The sequence below is a fragment of the Simochromis diagramma genome, unplaced genomic scaffold (assembly GCF_900408965.1).
Source record: "Simochromis diagramma unplaced genomic scaffold, fSimDia1.1 OVJJ01000205.1, whole genome shotgun sequence".
Classification (NCBI taxonomy): domain Eukaryota; kingdom Metazoa; phylum Chordata; class Actinopteri; order Cichliformes; family Cichlidae; genus Simochromis; species Simochromis diagramma.
This window is the reverse complement of record NW_024386782.1, coordinates 11278980-11293902: the sequence shown is the minus strand read 5'-3', so window position 1 is coordinate 11293902 and position 14923 is coordinate 11278980. Positions and strand designations below refer to the sequence as shown.

At 38.9% G+C, this 14923-nt stretch overlaps 1 protein-coding gene across 2 annotated transcripts in view; it reads right to left on the bottom strand.

Annotated features, from left to right (window-relative positions):
- LOC120727514 (glypican-5-like) overlaps positions 1 to 11610 on the bottom strand; it is an 81520-nt gene extending 69910 nt beyond the window's left edge. Inside the window, exons 1-2 of one of the 2 annotated variants that reach the window (XM_040021822.1) lie at positions 11025 to 11610; positions 1928 to 2089 (exon numbers count right to left, since the gene is read on the bottom strand). In XM_040021822.1, coding sequence (XP_039877756.1) covers positions 1928 to 2089; positions 11025 to 11196 — 334 coding nt within the window. In that variant the 5' untranslated portion in view covers positions 11197 to 11610. The remainder of the gene's footprint in view (positions 1 to 1927; positions 2090 to 11024) is intronic. The other variant, XM_040021821.1, reaches the window with a different exon arrangement.
- Positions 11611 to 14923: the final 3313 nt, after the last annotated feature.

Sequence of the window (14923 nt, the reverse complement as noted above, 5' to 3'; positions counted from 1 at the left end):
GTCTGCATTTAGGGGGTCATACTCATGACATGGCAACTCCCACATAAGACAAAGCACAGTAGGAAATTTAAGGCTGTCAAAACAAACGATGTCCAACGAAAGCACATATACACGCAGACACACTCCTCACACACCCCCATGTAACTTCCAGTGTGCATATCCTTTTGGCTAACCTTACCAATCAGCATGAGAGCTTTGAGTTCAAATAATACGAACAACAGTGTAAAAAAACACTCAGACACTGCACCCGTCGTGAGATTTGCTGCACACACCTGAATATAAGCTGAGAGCAAACAAAAAGAAATAGGAGGAAAAGGTGATCCACAAACAATTTCCTATCATTTAGAGTTTAAATAACAGCACCAATGTTATCAGACAAATTCATATTCTTGTTACTTCAGTATATGAGGCACCGGCTACTTCACATTCCACTACAGGCTCTCAGACAGCTCAGAGACTGTCCTTAGAAGGCCTTGAAAATTAAAGCCTAGTGACATCATCATTTTCGGCACCATCCAGTTTCTATTGTTATTCCATTGTTATTTTCCATCTTGGCCTTTTCAGGATATGTTGAACACCTGATCTTCATTCACGAGGAAGGCTCAGACATGAGGTAAGGAGGGAGGAATAATAATAACCCTGAAAAGGACAAACACAGCTATTTCACTTAATTGGTTTATGAGCATGCTGTAAGAGGAGCTTATCTCTAGAAACGTTTAAACACTTATAAAAATGCTTTGTGTTAAAGCAGTGGAATTTCACATAGCTTTCATTTTAGTTCAAGAAACATTATGTGGATGAGTATACACTTTCCAGATGACATACATGAGTTAAACGTGAGCAGTAATTTCCATGGCATCGATGTACAGGACCGTTCCCTTACCCGTTATTACTCCATTATTTCATATTAGACACCAAGACCAGCAGTGTTTCTTGCTTCCTTTGTATCAAAAATCTGGCCAATGCTGCATCAAAGCAGTTTGTGGCCATATAAAACTAATTGCATGGTACTAAAATTCCTGTAGCACTAAAACATCCGAGGCATGTTTCCTACCGAGTGGCATTGTACTGGAGGAAAAACCTGGTCTGTTTTAGATTTGTTTTTTTTATTTAAATGACACTGCAATTAGTGGAGGAGGGAGGGCAAACTTGGGAAGCTGGTGCACTGCTTGATTTAGTTGTGTGTAGCACAAAGACCTTTAACTTCCAAGATAGGCTTTTATCTACAGCAAAGATTTTTTATATCAAAGAGGCATCACAAACAAAAATTATATAAATAAATAAAGAACAAAAGCAAAAAGAACTATTACTTTCAAGGATTGTTACAGCCTACCTCAAAACTACTATAATTTCTTTTTCCAAGGACTGCAGTCATTGTTTTACTGTCCCAGGAGCAGGACTGGACCGTTCTGAAGCAGACCATCTTCCACAAAACACTAGAGGCTAAGAAAAAGACCTCCATACTCTCTTTTCCCGTCTACCCTCAGTGATCCTGCTTCATATTTCTGTTGCTGCCAAACCCACAGAAGAAGTGGGACCATGCCCATTTCCTCAGTTACACTTGCCTGCACGCCAGTTACCAAGGTCCTGGGAATCTGAGTGAAAACTTACAAATAAATATTCTTGCCTGGAAACAAGCAAATAAACTTAGATATTTGCTTATTTTATTGTTTAATCTGGATTCTAGTAGAGGAAATAAAGTTCAGTTACAGGTCAACAAACGCTGGGTTTTCTAGCTTGATTCTTTGCAGAAGCCAGCCTCTCTGGGCTATCAGTCCCATGCAGTGGCAGGTACAGTGTGCTGCAGGTATGTCATACGTAGGTGAAGCATAACAACTTACCAACACGCTGAATAATTATACTATACATAAAAAACAGTTTCAGGTCAATTCAGCCCTGGCTTGACCCCCATTGTATATGAACTTACCCTGGAAGGCATCGACATGGAAAGCGATCACATGCTTAATCTCATGGGTGTAGGCCTGAATGTTATGGAGAGTTTCCCGTTTTACAGCAAACTGGTAGCTCTCCTCCATCTTCCGGGTGCAGCAGGATGGGCCTTGGTGCTTACAAAACAACAGATCTGCATCTAAGAAAGTAGAAAAGCAGGTTTAGTTTATTTGCTGTTCTCTTTTTTTGGTCAATCCAAATTTAGACAAGCTATAATGTTAACAGACAGAAGAGCCAGAGGACAGGAAGTGAAAGTCATCATCCATGTTTCCAGCCATAATACTTTCCTGTTAAATATATTGTTGTCTCAATTTGATGTGACTGAGCACATCGGTCATATCAGGATGTACACTGGTGCAATGCAAACACACAAAGGTTTACACACAAGCACAAACACAAATACAAGCAACAACAGTGGGAAATCACATCTATAAAAAAACCTCCTGTTAATCACAATACTCCAGTTCATCAGCTAATACAATAAAAAAGAACAGTTTAATTACAAGCACATAGTTTAGTTCAACTAGAAATTTGTACAGTAGTACTCTACCAGTGTTACCTACTTCTCACCAGTGCTTTTAATACTTTATAAATACAATTACAATGTCACTGAAACGGCCCTTTCCCACATTTATTTGCACAAATGCACATGCTCATTTTCCATTTTCATAATGTATAAGTCTGGTATGATAACTCATTTTACTGGGGGAAGGGCTGAACAGGAGTGGCTGGAGGCAGGTGTTGTAACCAGAGCCTAAAGCATGGCCTAAGGACAGACCACAAGACCAGTGCCTCACTGTCCAAATCCCACCATGAAACACAATAGGGTTTCATTCTGAATCCCTCTTTCCCTTCTCCTCCCTCCCTCCCTCATCCCCATTTGCCTGGCATATCCTTGTGAGGCCTGGGTGTCTCTTAATTACCCAGTGAGGCTCCATTTGTTCCCATCTCAGAGCCAGATGAGTGAAGTCATAACTGGCTGTCCTGCCCCTTACAGCTCATTATCTCTATCTCTGTAGCAGTCCAGCCCTTCTGTATTGGCCCTGGCTATTATTACATGGAGCCTAATATTGAGATTCTAATCACTTTAAAAGCCCAGATCAAATCAAAACGCTCATATATAGCTCAAATTGGGTAAACAGACCCAAATTGATCTAACATTTATTTGTTTGCAGAGGGGTAATTTAAACATACACATCCCATCTTCCAACAATGATTGACTTAAAGCTGACATCCTCCACTGCACAAAAGCCATGAACTTTCTGAGAATGAAAAAGTTAAGAACCATCCAGCAACTACTACAGTAAACAACCTTTAAGAAGCAGAGCAAGCATGTGCTTAGAGTTAACTCGTTTGTTCATTTCATACACTTTGGATTAAATAGGTCAGTCACTGTATAGATTTTAAAATCTCCACCCAGTTCGGACCTCTTTAGCGTGGACAAACAGTTGAGTTATAGAACAAATGACATGCAAAAAAAAAGCTCAAACTGTTAGTTTTAGAAGTGCTTCACAAACATTTGTAGCGTTTGATCCTGTAATAAAACATCCAATAACAATTTTAGTGTCATTTATTACTCTGGGGAATACTTGAATTAAGCTTAATTTATGTTTATTTGACATTAAAAGTACATCAAGTTTTTCTTTAAAGATTTCTGAAAGGACAAAGTATTGTTTTTGCTCTATTTTTAGGCTAAGATTTCCCTATATGTGGTGCATGTCCTCTCTCCGCTTCTGTCCCTGACCCTGCTCAATTCACTGGCTGGCTCCTTCTCTGTTTTGTGTTTGCGTGTTATCTGTGATATGAAAGTAATATCCAGGGACTCATAGTGGAATTCAGCCTGGCTTCTCCGTCCACTGCGCGTAACTGTGTGGAGTAAGTGATACTCAGGAAGACTTTGACTCTTAAAGCCACCGCAGCAGACAGGACAGGCTGACTGTGTACCAAATATACTGAGCCATTTCCTGCAATCAGCCCATGCCACTGCTTTCCCCCCCTGTCGTAGCGAACAACTCCTGAATTTGTTCTTTTTTATCTTTTTGAATATTTATTTGGTGCTTTCTACATGAAGGAGAAGTATGGAACCTGTGAACGCAGGCCCAAGACTCACTGAAGTCTACAATACAGGACATATTGTACTGTATGTATCAATTTTCATCTTCTTTGTGAAAATGTTTTAACCATAATGCCTTTGTAATTGCAGTTTAGCCAACATACAAATCTTTAAAACCCATCCTATTTCTGTCTTTCATTGCTGCGTGACTGGTTAACATTAAGTCACTTGAATGTAACATGGGTCTTAAAAGGCTGCTCAGTTACAACATGAATGAAAACTTCTGCAAAGTCAAAAAACAAAAGGACACATTCGGAAAAAGCAGCAGTTGATAGCAACGATAGCAAATTTCCCCCATTATACTTGGCAAACTACTCAGCTCTGTCAAAGTGCTTGAGGATGTTGACTTAACAGCAGTTTCCCAATCATGCCTCAAACCTTCAGGTGGAAGGATTCATATGTTGCACAGTGTCAACGCTGTTGCCTTTAAGGCATTCCCGCATAAAATCACATCTATACATATTTTTTGTCATTTGGCTCTATGTCATCACAGTGCATTTTGAATCAGATAACCCAAATTTGACTGAATTCCAGGCTTTCAACTTTAAATGAAGGAGCTTAGCAAACTCTAGCAAAAACTTTTTAGGATTTACAGCCGTTTTATTTTGTTATTTATTTTATTGCTGGGAAATAAGTAAGTGTCCAGATTTTGTTTCTCTTTTCCTCTATGATATAAAACAGCAACTGTCTCTGCAATCTCAGCCACGGCTCGCAGCTTTACACAAGTATCGTGGTGGTCACTCAGTACTGACCCTTCATTATGTAATTGTTAATTTTTTGTAACCTTGTTATGAGTTTGCAATCTTTGTTCATCTTCATGATGCTGTTTCTGTCTAATTAAGTGCTACTTTTTAAATTCCTTACACAAACTTTTGCAAATCAGTGACTCCAATCCTTGATTACTTACCAGTGATCCCTTTTCAACTGCTATGCCCTTGTAAGTACAAATACATTTTTTATTAATGAATGAATGAATAATGAATACTTATGTACTGATGATTTTCTTTGTACCATCAAAAACACATTGCTGGAAAAACTTCTTTCACAGCGCATCTGCCTCCACCTCACCCTATCCCTATCATCTTCCTCTGTCAACCTCTGCATGTTTGACTTCCACGAACCTCCTACCTGGCGACTCTGGGGTTTTTTTGCCTTATATACTGTATTTCCACATATGTTTGCACATGTTTCAATAAAGCACTCTGCCTATTCCAGCTTAGCTTCCTGTCTTTTTATTAGTGCCAGCCTCTCCAAACTATACACCACTCTACTACCTCCACTCCACCCAAAAATGAATTAATTCACTGATTAACTGCATATTTAGTATATCTTGAAAATCTACAAGAACTGATAAACTCTCATACCAACCTTTCTAGGCAATCAGAATGTTATCTAAGAAACATGCCCAGAATACTGTGGTGCAGAAATACAGCAAGATTTTCTTTGTACATGGTCTACAAGTCGAAGGTATGTATTTTTTATGTGATTCTACACGCAATCCAATTGGCCATTATACTGAGCTCTGTAATTAGTGCCTAATCTACATACTGCTCATTCTGCCTGGCTGAACTTTAACACACCCCTCTAGACGTCAACTTTGATTTCTAATCCCCTTAATTGTCCTCAGATGACAAATACCTCTGGGGTAATTTACCATTAATGACATGGCTCAGGGGTCTTGATTTGTTAGCCATGATCCCTTCAGCAACATCTCAGCACCCTTCATTGAACAAGCCAAAACATCTGAGTGAAGAAACTCTACTGCTGTTCACCACTGTTCACATGCCACGCCTATGTAATACTAAAGTATCACATTTGGGTTTTCTACAGTATAATGCTTAGAAGAAGAAGATATGTTGCACCAACTCTGGTACTAATTTATTCATAGGTAGCTCACATCGCCTCAGTATGGTATGGAAATGTTGTTTGGATTTGGTATGCACTAATGAGCAGGTGATTTGTGGTTTCCTGATACTGCTGTTTTTTTCTAATATTTTTCTGAGAACAAGAATAACTTTGTTAGAAAGTGAGTAATTAATGCAGTTACCCTTCTCCTGCCTCAGGAAGTTAGTTCCCTTTGAAATCCCAAGATCCACTGAACTTTCAGGATATTTGCTCTATACAGATTTGTGATGCTTTGGATAGGCCATGTTGAACCAAAACACATTTCAAAAGGGTCTCTGCCACATACCTGCATTTTTGGACTACTTTGAAACTCAAATGAAATGTTTAACTTTCCCATACCCCAATCTGGAACAGCCTACAGTGAGAGTCTAAAGAGTCTAAAACCACACTAAAGGGCACAGACAGAGCAGAAAGAGAGATGTTAGGCTGGCAGGCAAACAGATGCAACCTGATGAAGCAGCATAATATCAGATGGGCATGCTTGTTTATGTTTCTGTTGATCATAATCAAGTAGTTGATACATACTAAATACTGATATTCAAGCTTGTTGCAATTGCAAAAACTTTCTTGTTGCCTTATATACTATATTTCCATGCATGTCCTAACATGTTTTAATAAATCACTCTACTTATTTTCCATTTTCCTAGGAAAATATAAAGAAATGTGAGGTGGCTTGAGACTTTGCACAGTACTGTACATGGTTATATTTGAGAGGTAGATAAAATGACATCATAAAATCACATTTTCTCCCACCACATAAGTGAGCCAGGAGGGTAACGTAGACCACAATCATCTGAAACACAAGACTGGGTCAGACTGAAATCCAATAAGATGGGAAAACCTATTCAGACAGGGTAATCTCACCTTCAGTCTGGACAGCACTGGCTGGAGTATCTAAGTAAAGAGATCAAAGACCATGCAAGATTTTTATTTTATTTTTACGATTTTACATCCTCAGTTTTAAGAAACTGGAGATTTTGGGTTTTTTATGTTGTTATTTGTTTGATTTTCATTCCAACTTGGGGGAAAAAATGGTTGAGAAACTGCCAGACAGAAAATGGACTAGTGCTCAATAAAGTCTGTATGGAGTAGGTGTGCTCCATGTGTGCACAGCTTCAGTAAGAGAAGCCAAGTTAAAAAAGGAATCAACATAGCCAGAGCCAATCAAAGACTGTGGTGCACTTTGAGAGCTTGCCAAAGCCTTTAACACTGTAAATGGTTAAGGATGTGGCGACATGTGATAACACACTGAGTTCCCGTTCGCCTTTCTATTAACACGGCCTCACCCCTTTTGCATTAAACACACAAGACACTTTCTCTTTCTCTCTAAAACAGTTGTTAATGACTCTGTGAATTAGCGTGGCGATACGAAAATGGGAGGGAAACGTGAGTGTGGTACGCATACAATCCTGATCAAATAGCTTGCTTAAAAGGTTTTAACTGAGCTGTAAAATACTTTGATCATATCTAAAGAAATTATCCAGGAACCCAATTCATCAAGTTATGTGTCTGCGAGCAGCACTTCTTGCTGTCTACTTTCCAAATGATCTATCTCCAAAAGGGTTATATCAGCATGCCGTAGTAATCACAGTATGGAGTGTTTGGCTCTCCACCACTGCACCTAAGAGGCCATAAATCAGAGGATAAGCAACTTCATGTCACTGATTATCAAAGTTCCCTTGATGATGAATCCAGCATTGAGACAGTCACCCCTTACACTATAAATTGTAGCCAGGGGAATAAATATTGTCTAAAAAGCAAATTGTTTGGTAATGAAACATCATATTGGTGTTAATATAAATTTGAAAACATCAAAGCTCTTTTAAAGTCTCCTTAATTAATTCAGCCAGTCCTTACATCTTATATTACTCACTTGGGTTTTACACAGAATTATTGCTTCATCAATGCAGTTTTAATTTCATAATTAAAGAATATGAGTCCTTCTTACATCACAACTTAATTCACTTGTGCTGTCCTTGAAAACAAAAAATACAGACTAAACAAATCTGCAGAAAATATCTCTAATGTAAAGTACATCTATCTGAAACGGGATCATTCAATTGGACGGACCTCTGGCTGCCACACTCCTGCCACTTTGTGAGAAATCAGTTCACCACACATGAAATGCAGCACTGTATCCTAAAACAAATATCAGACTGTGAAAAGCACTGAAGTCTTGCCACTTCAAATTTCAAGCGTTGCTTTTGTTGGCGTTTCATCTGAGAACTGAAGCAGAGTAGCATAATTGTGTACACATACACACATATACACCAGATCTTACACTCTGACAACCCCATCCATTGGTGAGCACTTTGAAGACAAGACTGCATCTAACCCAAAACACCCACTCAAAGAAAAAAAGAAAAGAAAAACAAGCTGTAAGCTCAAAATGCAACAGTGAAACTAAAGCAATGTTTTATTAACTTATGGTCCAGACTAAGGAGTTACAACTGCCTCATTCTGCAAAAATAAAACTGTTACAGTTAAGAAGAAAGACCATTTCATACCATCGCATCGCTCTGTGTAACATCTTTTATTCTCAGGTGGCAGAATGAGATATTTATGTAGCTTCTTTGAGAAGCTGAGCGTGCAAAAGTTTGTGACAGAAGTCTTGTCTCAGACTGCTGACGTGCTTGGAAGGTCCTTTCGTTGTCATTAAGCGCTAACTACTGCTTGCAAAGGAATATTCTCTGTTGCTAGTGACACCCTACTAAACAAACATATCAAGTGGTTTGGATGCACCTCTTGGTATGTTTACCACTCAGCTATCAGTTGCACTTCTCCCAGTTACAGCATGCAGACTCTAACTGGTTGATACTTAAGCTGCCACCAACCTGCATGTGACTACTGCACTGAGCATTCTGGCCTGCAGCAATATACAGACATTGAATGCCAAATAATGATCACCTCTGGTCAAATAACATAACTGATTTTTGCAGTGACAAGATAAAAATGCCTCATGCAGCAGACATACATCAAATGTTTTAGTAATAATAACAGTACCAATAACATAACACACACAAAAAAAGAGTAGAATAGGGTGAAAAGGACATACTGATGACTGTTAAACGTAGGAGACTGCTTTGTTGAATTAAAATATATGCATTTAGCAGCCACATTCTTCTGCAACTCTGTGTATTTAAGCATGGTCAAGACAAACTGAGCATCAGAAAGGAGAAAGAAAGGTGATTTAAGTGACTTGAACGTGGCATGGCTGTTGGTGCCAGATGGGCTGGACTGAGTATTTCAGAAATTGCTGATCTACTGGGATTTTCCCACACAACCATCTCTGGGGTTTACAGAGAAAGGTCTGAAAAAGAGAGAGGATCCAGTGTGTGGCAGCTATCTGGATTAGAATGGCCCTACTGCTTCAAAATGATAGGAAGGCAATGGCAACTCAAATAACCACTGTTTACAACCAAGATAAAGAGAAGAGCATATCTGAAAGCACAGCACAGAAGCAGAAGATCACACCAGGTGCCACTCCTGCCAGCTAAGTATAGAAAACTGAGCCTATAATTCACCCACGCCCACCAAAATTAAACAAACAGAAGTCTGTCAGAATTGGTCAAATCAAATCTGCCTTATATTAGGCTGGTGTTGGTGTAATGATGTGGGTCCAATAGTAAAATGCAACATGTCACAAAGCTGAGATCATCTCAACCTGGTTTCTGGAGCATGCCAGTGAGTTCACTGCACAGTTACCAGATCTCAGCCCTTAGAGCACCTTTGAGATGTGGCACAACAGGAGATTCTCATCATGGATGGGTCGCAACTGTGTGATGTTATCATATCAGCATTAAAACAATTTTAAAAAATCCCTGAGGAATGTTTCAGCAACATGTTGAATCTGTGTTATGAATAATTAAGGCATTTTTGAAGGCAAAGTGTAACTAATATAGTGGCCAGTGACTGCATATAGTCACTGGCCACTAATTTGCTCCATCTTAAAACTGACACCATCCTTATTTAATAGTGACAAAGTATCACAGTATTACTACCAAAAGAGCAAAATTACCACAGCAGGACTAATGTCTAAACTGGTTTATAAATGTCTCCAAGAAAAGATTGAACTGATGTTTATCCTCATAAAATAACTCTTTTTGTTTTTCTATTATTTTTTTTCGGTGTGCAGGAGGAAAGCACAGACCCCAAAACCTTTAAGGCTTTTAAAACAGTTTCCAAGCACTGCTGTAGCTATGTAGAGAAATTATTCATATAAAACGCTCTAAGTTTGTGTGTGTTGATCTTTAATAATTGCAAAGAAACCTGGAGATTTCAAATCAATCACTATTTTCACTGTCCTCATCATATGATACTATTTGCGTCACACTCGATCTGTTGTAGCTCACAAACCCTGTCTCAGCTGGATGGCACGTGAACCTGCAAATTCTATAATATTAGACCAATTAATATCAGACAGGACTCACACATATATGAATAGCTTAAATGTGTACACAATAGCTGAGAGATATGATTTATAAAGAAAACACAAACGCAAGAATGCAAGATGACAGACATATTTGACTTCAAAGAACAGACAAACATGTTCAGACAGACTTCACTCACTTTAAGATCATGTCAGATTTGTCGGTATGTTACACTGTTTAGAACAGAAATCATCCTAGGAAAGTGGACACGCAATCCATCGTATTATTATATACACATGCTCTGGTCGAAACAATTTCAAAATTCTCCATCTAATATGACCAATATGGTAAAAACAAGACAGATGCAATATCTTCTTTCACCTCAGTGAACTTTTAACTCTTATAAGGCCATTCACAGTGATCCACATTCGCATAGTATAAGAGCAATGTAATCGATATCAGGAGCCCATTCATTAAAGGACTTTTATTTATTTATTTTTTACATTAAAGTCAAATCCTGGGCTGATTTAACATGACATCATCTACACCTTTTAAGTATGGCGTTTGCTTTAGTGTTATGACTTCACTCGTTTTAAGACTAAAATGCTTCTGGAAAGCTATCAGACGCACATAGTGCGCTTTAGCCAAAGTGCTCCTCGCCATGGGTGCCAAACCCACTCGCTCACCTGTGACAGGTGTCTCCGGTACCCGGTTCAGCGGCCCGACCTGCTGGAAAGCGGTCCTCACTTCATAACAGCTGTACGTGTCCACGTCGATCACTTTCACCGCAAACGTGAGCAGCGACAAAATCCAAAAGCATCCGACAGAGTTTACGCGTGGGCATATTCCTCGGGACATTGCCGCATCTCACACCAGGTATCCTCGTGGATAGCGTACTGTAACCTGACTGTAAACTGTGTGACAAGGTTGGGAAGAAGAAGAAAAAAAGACGGTACGTGTGTCTAATGAAGCGACGATTAGTTTAAACATCTGACAAACTTCTCCGTCTGGTTTTCACATTATTGGTGAGTGTGACCGCCTCACAGCAGAGATTCAGGGTCTTCTCCTGGACAGAGGAAGAGTGGTGTGGGCTAAACCCTCTCTGTCCCGCGCTTAACACTTTGCATTGGTCTACTGCCTGCATGCCTATTTCCAAAGCCTTGCGCACTTTCCCCTCCCTTGCATTTTACTTCAGCTAAGTGCCCTTACTGAAACTCACTTCAACACTGCTACAGCAGATCGAAGCGTCTCTATCCCTTATGACATTCTAAATCCTTAATAGTAAAATATTTAAGATGCCACTTGCTATCAGTGCTCTAGCACACTAGACTTAGGGTAATATTTAGGCTAAATGGACCTCTCACCAGCATAATATGATCCCTTTAAGACACACAGAAAATTAAATGAGCATTGAATGTGGGCTTAAAGATGACCAGATATTCTGTTCAATTTGAAAGTATCACAACTGGCTCCCAGTAGATTCTACCTGCATTAAGGAGCGCTGGGATAGAGATTTACTTGTTTAATTTACATTGGCGCCATCTTCTGGCGAAATGTTTAGTAGACGTGGTGGTGGCATCAAGTGTTCCAAAAAAAAACTGTTACTAAAGATGTCGATTATTAATAAATAGCAAATTAAAATTAGATGGAATGAAAACAATGCGATATGAAGTGTTGGCTTGTTAGAGCTACTTTTTTATTGCATATATTTTAACATGAGACTGTGTGGGGACATGTATTGGTTTACACATCTGCCTAAAAGACAAAAGCTCCGTGATTTAAACCTGGCAGGAGACACATCAGATTAGGGTTGTGTAAAAATGTGCAAAAAATCATACAACTGCTGTAGTGAGCAATTATGAAGAAGGGTAAAGCTGAAAGGAGTTCATTTTAATCTGAATACTTTTCTGTAATAATTACATCTGCTAATATTTTTGTGGCACAAATGATTGAAAAGCAAATCTTCTTAGGGAGTTGAATCCATTGTTTTCTTGACCAAATAGGGGATGTACTTACTTTTTCCGATGACTGCATATAGTCACAGTGTAAATGTCACCCAATGAAACCATCTTCAAAGCTTGATGTAAGAAAACCAAATGGCTTGCAGCGCAGGGGGTGATGACTATGATACCTCAGAAACAGTTCAATGGGAGCACCTGTAAAGAATTTGGTCACTATGGTTTCTGAGCATCAATAACAGCTCACTCACAAAAAACAAATTCCCAATAGTATATTAAAAAATGCTTTAACAAGTGCACATCAACAGAATGTCAGCTCTTTAAATGATGGTATGTTTTCGGTCAATACCTAAAATTATATTTGTGACTTTATACTTTACTTTTTTTGTAAGATCTGACCACACCATGTCAGCATAGATAATGTTGTATATAAACAGAGAATTCCCTTGTTTTTTTCCTCAGTTTATTGATGTTTTGGGGCTTTTTTTTTGCTTTTTTTTTTTACCCCTGCCGCTTTATTAGTTACACTTTTTCATTTCCAGCACCTTGCTGAATCTACGCCATGAATAATTAAGCCAGCTCTAAAAGCAAAAAGGGGTCCAACCTGGTTCCAGCAAGGGGTACCTAATAGACTGATCAGTAATTGTATTTATTTATCATTTTATTGTTATCTGAATGTTGGCCTGAATAAAGGTACGATTCTGAGTTCCACAATAAGATTGCACTTCAGTCCAGTTCACTTGTTCTGAACTAAACAACTGTGTAGGGGAGTTATATGAACCCTAGTAATGAGAAGATTCAGACTATATAGCATATGGTCCTGGTACCATACCCTTCCTGTCTAGTTTATAGATACTAACGGCACTGGCTCATTGCTATGTAAAGTAGAGCAAAAGGCTGTTTGGCAATTAGGTATACTGTTAGGGAAATACTGGAGAATTATTGATTCAGAGGTCATGCTCTGTCCCCAGTAGCGTTGTAGAGTCTAGTAACACAAATATACGTTACTAGAATGCCCTACCTTCCTACATAAATACATTTTTTAACTGGAAGCTGTAGCTGTATGTCTTGGCCATACTCTCCAGCTCAAAGGTATTTGCTTCAGGTCTCAATATGGATTATGTACATGCTCAATAAACATACTAACAATACTACTATTACAAGTAATAATAGCAGTAATAATATTAAAATCAGATCCATGTCTACAAGAAAATAATCTGTCACTAAGAAATTGCTTGAAGTGAAAGGCAGTTGCTGGTATGAAAAACATCACATTTTATAAACAAGTTTAGCAGTTTTGGGTCTGTCTTTGTTCTCAGATGTATGAGTATTGCTCAAAGTAACCTGGAGTAATTTGAGACAACTACTGGAGATAACATTAAAATTCTGCATTCTGAAATTCTTTAGTGGAGGTAATGGCATATTCATATTTTCTTAATTGTGCAAAAGTATGTTCACAAGAAGATGAATTATGAAGTTTCTCACCAGGTAGTTATATACTCCTGCGCCCCTTATGTATAAATTTACAAAGCTTGTGAAAGTTTAACACAGACAAGAAAAAAATCCCCCCAAAAACCAGCTGAGTCTCAGAATTAATGCTACTAAACTGCTCAAACACCTGTTCAAGCTAGCTAATAAACACGACTAGCTGTGTTTTTGCTAGCAAGTAGCGCAGAAGATTTGGGGGGCGGGAATTGTGGGAAAATCTGCCATTACTGCTATGATTATAAGCAAACTAGGGCTTGGACCATACACTACACTACACAGGTGTTGCTAAGCTAGCGTTATGAACGCTGAACAAGAAGAAAGGTGAGAGATGAATATTTCCCCACCTATGCACTCACACACGCACGCATACACATTTGGCCACTGATGTTTACACACAGATAGACAAAGATATGCAGAGTGCAAAGGTTGTTGGGAAAAGGTAAGAAATAATGAGTTTCTGCTATTTTTACAGCAGATGGCGCCAGTCACCTAACTTGTCCTCTTTCAGATGAAATTCAGTCCCCATTTACCCGCAGGTTTTCTCTACAAACATGTATCACAGTATAACAAAAAGCTCAACTGGAGGCACGAGAATACCATGTTTTGTTCTTTTTTTTTTAAATTTTCAATCGTGTGTTTTGAAAAAACAAACAAACATCTGAACTGAAATAATCTCCTGTATTCTAACACAGCTGTAAGCAGTGAGTCATCTGTCACCTCTGGTATTCTCACAGTCATTTTAGGATGAGACAGACATGATAAACAACATCAGCTGGTGATTACAGAAGAACAATATGTTCTAGTATGTACAGTGCACCGTAACTAGAAACCAAACCTCAACCAAATCATGTCGTGTTAAAAACTGTGACGTATCTGATCCCGTTGAACTCAGTTCTGTCTTATGACTTTGTGAAACGATGAGGAAGCTGCAGCAATTATGTTTGTCATTTGTCCTCATGCTGTGTCTGAGACCAGCAGCTAGTACACCGTCTGTGGGGGCTTTAGCCCATCAGTCCTGGCCCTCTAAACTGGGGATTTAAGGGGCTTACAGGGGGCTAAACCCCCAAGATTGGAGCCCTCAACCGCCTGTTTGAGAGATTACAGTCTTCAGTCTCTTATTTTCACCTCTCTGTCTTGGT